Source organism: Fukomys damarensis, unplaced genomic scaffold (genome assembly GCF_012274545.1).
Source record: "Fukomys damarensis isolate Sample0158 unplaced genomic scaffold, DMR_v1.0_HiC HiC_scaffold_24, whole genome shotgun sequence".
NCBI classification, from domain to species: Eukaryota; Metazoa; Chordata; class Mammalia; order Rodentia; family Bathyergidae; genus Fukomys; species Fukomys damarensis.
In genome coordinates this window covers 8,913,225-8,921,764 of record NW_022900936.1, presented here as the reverse complement: position 1 = coordinate 8,921,764, position 8,540 = coordinate 8,913,225, and the positions used below count along the sequence as shown (strand labels likewise).

General features: G+C 45.8%; 1 protein-coding gene across 2 annotated transcripts in view; it reads left to right on the top strand.

Moving 5' to 3' along the window:
* The first annotated feature begins 756 nt into the window (after positions 1-756).
* The window catches only part of Smim11a (small integral membrane protein 11A), a 10,613-nt gene continuing 2,829 nt past the window's right edge, over positions 757-8,540 (top strand). For both annotated transcript variants that reach the window (XR_004514220.1, XM_010611311.3), the window contains exons 1-2: positions 757-854; positions 4,542-4,651. Coding sequence is in view for 1 of the 2 variants with exons in the window: in XM_010611311.3 (XP_010609613.1) it covers positions 4,640-4,651 (12 nt within the window). In the remaining variant the exon portion in view is untranslated. The remainder of the gene's footprint in view (positions 855-4,541; positions 4,652-8,540) is intronic.

Here is an 8,540-nt window from a genome sequence, read left to right as displayed (position 1 = left end):
TTTACTGGTACATGTTAGGTATACAGTACAGTTACAGTCACCATTGGGATCTTGTACCTTTACATGACAGGTCTTGGTTCTCATTTTGGCATTTTGCACTTGATCACCACAAACAACCATAAGGGTATGTGGTTAGATCTCCTGGGTACCAATACCATCCTGCCTCTGCAATTTGAGCCTCTGGCCTCAGTTCCCTTCTCCTCAGTGGGGTGAGCCGAGCGCGCAGTGACAGCTGTATGAGTATTATCCTTGTACTGGGGTGCTCAGTTTGTGCCCTGCTGTGCTCGTGTTAAGCATTCACTGTATGCAGAACTCTGGGAACCTAGCACCGAAGAGCCCTACGGTTACCCTAAAGGAAAACGCATGCATGAATGCATGTTGTCATCAGAGAAGGGCAAGGCTAAACCTGGAAACTTCTGGGGACCCGCGCGTTTCGGGACGCACACAGCAGTGAGGAGGAAGCCCTGAAACGTGCGACGGCGGAGGACGGGGGCTGCCGTTGTTCACCTCCGGTGAGTCCAGTATGAAAATATGCCCCAGGGCTTTGATGAAGGTGCCCAGCCTACACCACCCCCCGGGGGTTCCCGCCTATCTAGAGGTGTGCATTAAATAAAGCCCAATTCGCTTAAGGACTGAATTTCACCCTTCAACACTGCATCAACCGGGGCGCGCGATGCCCGGGCCCACTGCGCCTGCGCGCGAAGCGATGTAACTCGCGCGGCAGCCCGGGTTCACTGCGCCTGCGCGCGGAGCGGTTCGTCGGAAGTTGTAGTTTCCCCGGTAGGATTGTGGGAGTCGTGGTTTGCTTGCAAATTGCAGAAGCCGGGTGTTTGAGGCTCCGCCGCTGGGAGGATGTAAGTGTGGGTGGCTTACGGGTTGGCGGGAGCGTTAACCGAAACCGGAGGGCTCGTCGGAGAGCTGGGGATCTGACGGTCAGCCCTGCATTCGTGTTTTCTCTCGGGGATAAACACCTGCTGGTCCCGGGCCGCGGACCGCTAGGGTGACAGCCTCCGAGGCCCCATCCGCAGAGCAAGGATTGGGCGTCGATCGGGCTCGCAGTCTGGGCAGGGCCGGAAGTGGTGTGACCAGGGCTGTTGGTCTTCCACGATCTTGGCGACGAGAGAAACTTCTGGACGCTCTGTTGAATGGAAGGGCGGGGGGCACGATGACAGCCCCAGGCCCTCATCCTTGGGTCTTAGTGGGGCGGGTGTTGCTCCCCGAGTGTCGGGGGTCGGGAGAGGACCCAGGTCCAGCCCCCGAGTTACCCCAAGGAGGACCCGAGGCCCACACAGGGCAGTGATTTAGCTCAGGGGTTCCACCGGGCGGTGGGGGGGAATGTTGTCTTAACTGGGCCAAGGTAGAGAGGCTCAGAGTCCTGGCCGTTTCCCCGCGACCCCCGGAAGGTTGGAATGTGGGATTCCAGGAACCCAGATCTATTGCGTCTGGCTTCCCGAAGGCCCTGTGCAGAGGAAAGAGGGCTAAGTGATTCCCAAGCGTCACCGTGTATAGACCCCTCCCCAAATCCATGTTGGTTCAGATAATTGATAGGGAGGGTAAGAGACTGGAAATGAGAACCGCTTCAGAAAGTTGAGACAAAGGGTACATTTGATGAGTGGCTGAAATTACTTACACACCAAAGACAGGCTGACCCCCTCAGTTAATCAGACCTGCCAAGAAAATGTAGTTTTTGGACCACAGTTGCCCGTATTAATTGCCCTAACTAAAATAAGTGGATAGTTTCTCTTTCTAGGAGAAAGTTGGCAAAGGAAAAAAAAAAATCAAGATTTTCTGCAGTAAAGGAAATAGAAATGTGGAATTCTGTCTAAGCCATTTTGCTACTTTTGAGGTTGGGGCTAAGACTAGATAGTCCTAGGAGAGTTTAAAATTCCCTGCCCTTCATAGATATTATGCCCCTCAAAACTGACCCTGTCTTGGTGGTTTTTGCAGTTCAGCCCTTGGATACCAGCTGCCTCTTGTTTCTAATATTCCATCGAGTGTACATATGATATCAGAGCAAATAGCTGACTGATATTTTTAGCTTTCTTATTCTCATTTTCAGAAAGCTGGAAGGGTGCTATGAAAATGACTACTTGGGCGTATAATTTAAGGGAGTTGGGGAAAAGCTGTGATTCAGATGCAGTGAGTGGCAGTGAACTGGGCTAATCAGAATGGTTTGCCCTCTTCTCCCCCACACTCCTTCTGCTCCTTCCATAAGTGCATATTGACTTCCTGTTTCTTTCTTAAATAAGCGTGAATTTATCACTCAAGGTACGAAGTTTTTGCAAATTCTGTGGTATCAGAAAGGATGATGAGTTAAAGTTTCAGAATCATTCTTTGGATTCTGATTTGTTGTTGTTGTTTGGTACTGGGGCTTGAACTCAGGGCCTTACACTAAGCTACATGCCCAGCTCTTTTTTAATTTTATTGTTATATTTGAGACAGGGTCTTGATAAGTTGTTATGTTGACCTGGCAGGGTTCAAACTTGCAGTCTTCCTGCCTCAGCCTCAGAGTGCTGGAGGGTCACCATGACCCACCAGTATTCTGATTTCACAAATGAGAATCTTGGTTCAGAGGGTGAATGACTTGCCCCAGGTCATTTACCCTGCCATTGATACCAGCAGGAAAAGAGTTCAGATCTCCAATTCTCTGTTCCATGCCCTGCTACCCTCCAATCACTGCCTTTTTGCTGGATGCCACCTGTTTATATCCTTAAGCTTAGCCTGTCCATTAGTGGAAGAGAGATATTTATCATAACAGTAATAGTTGACATCGATTTAGTGCTTCCTTTCTGTATTGGAAGTACAGTGTTTAGAATCCAGCTTGTGAAGGAGAATATACAGGTGAAGCCTCAGAGAGGCCAAGAGTTTTGTCCAAGGCCATATCCCTGCCAGAGGGCCAGACCCCTAGATTTTTGAAATTTGTGTTTCATTTCCTCCTGTGTAAGCTGTTTGGACCTATTTGTTTTTCTTGGTCTCGAGAATCACTGTTCTGTACATATTATCAATTCATGGTGTATCTATTTTGTCCTCAGAAAATTTGTGGGAAACAGCTATCTAACCTACTGTGTTTGTACACAACATAGAGATTATAAAAGTAAAACTGAAAAAAAGTAAAACATTTTATTTTCATGTACAGTATGGCCATTTCTTGGGATTATTTGAGATTGCGTGAAATTAAAATTCTAGCAACAAGTTGTAACACGTCAGGAACACATTTCTCCAGTGCTGGTCAGAGTTCACCACTCCTTAGCTAGGGGGCCATTTATACATGGGGCTAATGAGCACCTTCAATCACCCTGAGCACATTTAAACAGAGCTGTGGTTTAAGTTGCTAATATTAGCTTATCTGACTTTGCAGGAGTCACAGGGAAAACTTAGTTATCTTGTGCCAACTATTAACTGGCTTTCGAGATACTATAACCTTGAACAAATGAGGTGGAGACTTGACATTTAGGTGTTTTTCTAATCTTCCTAAACATCTTCCCTGTGGTTCATTTTTTCCTTTTTCTAAAGGCCTATGAAAATTCCTGATGATTTTCTTAACTCTCATAGTAAGTACAACTATTATGCCACCTAAAAACATTAAAAATAGCACAAAGAGAGAAGCATCTCCATGATTCTGAGTGCAGAGCTCTCTGTCTGCAAGTAGAATAAGGTTCTGGAGCCAGGCAGGATGGAGCCAATCCCAGTCCTCCTGCCAGACCCTGGATACATTGTTTCAATTTTCTCTCCACACCTATAAAGTAGAAGTAATAAATTATACCTCACAGGGCTGTTATGAAGACTAAATGAATTCATTGGTCTCTGCACCTTCACACAGCCTGGTACAATACAGCTGTGATTCATATGCTCTAAGTCATTAAATTTCAGAATGAAGAGAGACCCCAGAAGCCACCTGTTTGGCACCTCTTCTTCCCAAGGGCTCAGAGGAAAGTCACCTACTGAGTGAATAGGTTTTCCCTCCAGAGTTTGTTTTCTGGCTCCCTGGTATGCATCATATTCTAAGAGCAGTGACCTGGAAGGCCCCAGAGCAAGTCCTGTGCCTGTCACTTCCAGCCTTACCTTCCACTAGGTATCTGTCCCTTTCGAGGGAATTTTAGACATGAATTGCTTTCTTCAGACAGTCTCTCCCCCCCCCCATTCACTCCCTTCCCTCCAGATAACTTTTTAAAAATCGGGGATTAGATCAGTTAACAGGGGCTGAGAATCAGGAAGACATTCATCCCTAAACCTTCGCGTTCAGGGCAGGAGATGGTGGGGTGACTTTGGGTACGGGCTGTCAGGTCCACAGATGCATGGAGGGGGAGCACCTGTCCCTCAGGAACAGCTGGAGGCTGCAGAGAACTTCTGGGGAGCACTTTCTGCCCACAGCTCAGGGTGACCCGGGTCACCTCGTTGAGGACATGTCGCCTGCCTCTCTGCAGAGGTGGCTTGTCCTCTCTGCTCCCACTGTCCTCTCCACCAAAGACGCGTCTTCCTAAGGTGGCCGTCCCTGGACACCCCAAGTTGACCCGCTTCTTCTTTTCTTACACCCGGAGCAGACCTTGGAGCTCTTAAGGATCTGACTACCCCAGCTCCCTCTCATGCACCGGTCTGAGGGGACGGCAGTGACCACAAGTGAACTCACGGTTGGTGCATTATGAACTGGAAGGTGAGAATAGTTTTAAACAGTGATGGCTCGGATTTTCTGTTTTCTCCTTGTATCCATCAGCTTTTGGTCATTCTAATGAAATGTCTAAGATAATTTGCTTATAAGAGGAAGGGTTTTATTAAGCTCTTAGTTCTGGAGATTCTGGTCAAAGATGGGTACGGGCTCTGAGCTTTGAGACAGTGGGCGTAGTGCCCAGTGACAATTCCAGGGAGTAGGTAGTACTTGGTGGAGCAGAGAACAAATGAAGACAGTCTAGGGTCCCACAATCCCCCTCGAGGTTGCCCAGGTGACCTAGACTTCCGGGTAGACCCCCTTTGCTCAGGGTCTGCAACATCTCTCAAGGGCGCCACCCGGAGGACCAAACCTGTAATGCATGGGACCATCAGGGATTGATTCAGTGTCCAAACCACAGCACTACTAGCTGTAGAAAGAAGAATGGCAGGTCTGTAGAAGCAGATTTACAAAGGAAAGACGAACACATAGTATATTTTATGTGTTGTTTTTTTAAGTTAAAACACATTAATGTACATTTATTTCCCAGACTGGGAGGAAGGCTAGGCCTTACTTTGAATGTATCCACTAAATTCAGATTGGTCTGTTTTCTTGCAAAAAGCATACCTTTAAAGTTTAACATTTTGGTTTCTTTAAAGTAATGTAATGAATGAATGTTTCTGTTCCCCTAAATTTATATGTTGGAACCCTAATCCCGTTGTGATAGGATTTGGAAGTGGATCCTGGCAGAGCTGATTAGATCAGAGGACAAAGCCCTCAGGAGTGGCATCAGTACTGTTACATGAGAGACCCTAGAGAGTTTCTCTTTGCTTCTGCTGTGTGAGAATACAAGGAGTCTGGAGTCTGTAGCCTAGAAGGGACCCCTATCCAGAACCCAACCATAGTGTACCTCAGATTTCCAGCCTGCAGAACGCGCAAAATAAATATCTATTGTTTCTAAACCAGTTATAGTACTTTGTTATAATAACCTGAATTGACTGAAACAGAGATCTGTAGGTCTTGTCTTATTACACAATCTACATATAAAACTTCCCAGATTTTTAGGACCCTCTACCTTAATCTTTTATAGTTGTCTTGCAAGAGCTTTTTTGTTGTTGTTGTTGTTGTTTTTTCTTATTCAAAGTTAAGTCTTTCAAAGCATTCAACTTAGTGTTCATGGAAACAGCTTTCTTTATAAGTCATAAATAAATCACCCAATGGAGCATCAAATACAACAGCAACTGACTGGGGTTTAAACACAAGTGACCCTATAAAATGTTCAGTTTAGGTAGTGGGAGAAGAAGTACCAGAGAGTAGCCTCCCAACTGTCTGCATTCAGAGGGCCGTGTTTAACCACACTAATGGGGAAAAGATAGTATCAGTTTAAATTGCAGAAGCCAGTGGTATAAGGTGGTTGGTCAAGAGAGCAGCCACTAATAGAAATGTTTATCATAACCATCTTGTTAAGAATAAGTTCACACAGAAATCATGCATCATCTCACTCTCCAGAAACAGCTACTGTGAACAAGCTTGGTGTAGTTTCTTCCAGCATTTTTTCCATATATGTGAGTGTGGTATGTGTATCTGTCAAGTGTGGGATCTGATTGTATGTTTTCAGTGATCACGAGCATCTCCTTGTTCAGAACATCCAAAGAGACCTCCTCTGGCTCAGGTTTGAAGCTAAGGAGCAGAGTGCTTGGCTGCCAGTAACAGTCAGTGCTACTTCTGTGATAGCAGCAAATGCGGCCTTAATATTTAAAAGTTAGCCATTCCCATTTTACATTAAGGTTTTGTTTTCTAAAATAAGCCTCATTCTGGTCCATGGCAACAAGAGTCACTTTCCTCCCTGAAGATCTTCATGTTTTGTGAGATGAAAGGGTTTGGTAGAAAGAAGTCAGAGAGGACGTTGGACATGACTTGACCTTTGCTGCCATCACTCTGCCTCTGTCTTAGCACTAAAACTTCTGCCTCTTGCCCTCTCCTCTCTACTTCCTATTAAAGAAAGTAAATATTGAAAGCACTTGGCTTTCTCCAGTAGGTGTTACGTATCCTTTTCGGTGGGCTTTCTAACTTCTGGTTGAGATAGTTTGTTCCTGAAACTGCTCCAGCCTAAGTTTTGGATTTAGGTCCCTGAGAGCCATGGGTCTTCAGTGATTCAACTACCGAAATGTAGAAACCTGAAAGAGGGTGACTTGTGCCAATAGGAGTCAGTGCTTCTGCCAGCCTAGAACAGCCAGTACACACCAGGGGCTATATGATGGCATTACACATCCTCCTCTTAGCTGGTTGTGTACATGGAATCAGACTTTCGCCTCTATAGTAGGAACCTTCAGATGATCAGTGAAAAGAGGCATATGGGGTGGGGCAAGTTAGCCGCAGGTCTGGGGAACAGGAATCAGGCAGCCAAGTCAGCAGGCTGAGCTGCTGTGTTTACAGAAGCTTCTCTTCTGTAACTTTTGTACTTTTCTACTGTTGTCAGTGATCGTCTTAAGTCCATGTGTTCTTTTTATTCTTTACTGTTAAAATGATTCAGTGGTTGAAAACTTCCCCAGCTACTGTGTTCTTACTGTTTTAGTTAAATTAAAGCAGTCTGGATATTGGGGGTCTCCCTGCCCCTTTCTCTTCTCTGTATTCTCTTTGCATCATTGCAGCCTTTCTCAGAGAGCCACTCATAAATGACTTCAGCTGCCTTTGGTAAATTCAGTGGCCAAGCCATGGTTGGTCTGCATAATGAAACTGTGAAACTGGTGGAGCGGGTAGAGCGTGGCCTCTGATACTGGGAGCTGCCAGAGGTGCTCAGATGCTTCCTCACCCATCACTAACCCCCCATGACTTTGTGTGTGTGCTTTATGGGGCTACAGAGAGGTTGAGGAGAAGGGCCACGTGGGTTCCTAGTGCACAGGAAGTTCCCATGCTCTGTCCTCTATATATAAAATTCATTTCCAAGTCTGAATCATAACGAATTTAGATAACATTATAGGAACATGTGTGTATATAGATTGTGGTTCCATTACCTCCATGTCACTGAAAATCAGAAATCAGTGGGAAGGAGCCTGTTGAGGGTTAGAAGGTTCCGCTGCAATCCTGGAGCATCGTGGAGGAGCCCTGTGACGTGGGCGGGGCTCTCGACCTCCAGGAGCCTTCCTTTCCTTGCTTGAGAAATGAAATGAGGTCGAGCTGGGAACGGTGACCTGCGCCTGTAATGCAGCACTCTGGGAGGCTGAGGCAGAACGATTGGAAGCTCGAGCCCACCCTGGGCAGCTTAGTGACTTAGGGAGACCCTGTCTCAAAATAAAAATACAAAGGGGCAGGGACATAGCTCAGTGTGAATGCTTCCGATTTAATCCCTGGCTCCATGAGGTGGTACGCTAGAGTTTCCGTCTTTTTCAGCCCTCCAGTTGCATGAGCATTTGTGTCCGCTAAAGCGCTCACTAACTAGTTTTGACCGTGGGCAAACTATTAGAGCAAGGTTCCAATGTACTCCTTATGGAAAAAATCGTATTTTATTGGTATTACATATAGTGAGTGATGTTAGGCAATTTAACCTAATGATTTCACTGAGATAAGTCCTGCTCCTACCTAGTTCTCCAAAGGTAATGATTATGTAACCAAAACACATCTTTTCACTTTAATTGGGAAGGAATTTCAGCCACACAGAAGCCCATAGTTATTATTCAGCTCATACACACCATGTTTATGAAGCCAGACCAGTATTTGCTTTGAGACACTGTTGCGATACGTAAAGGTTCATAATAAACCTGGCTTGTGTAGGAGGTGTTATCCACAGACTTCCTTTTGACCAGCGGGTTAAAAGGTTTCCTCCAACAGGAAATTACAGGGATAATTAATAAGGGTTAAGTTTTAACATTTGGCGTTTGACTGTATTTTGTTTTAACAC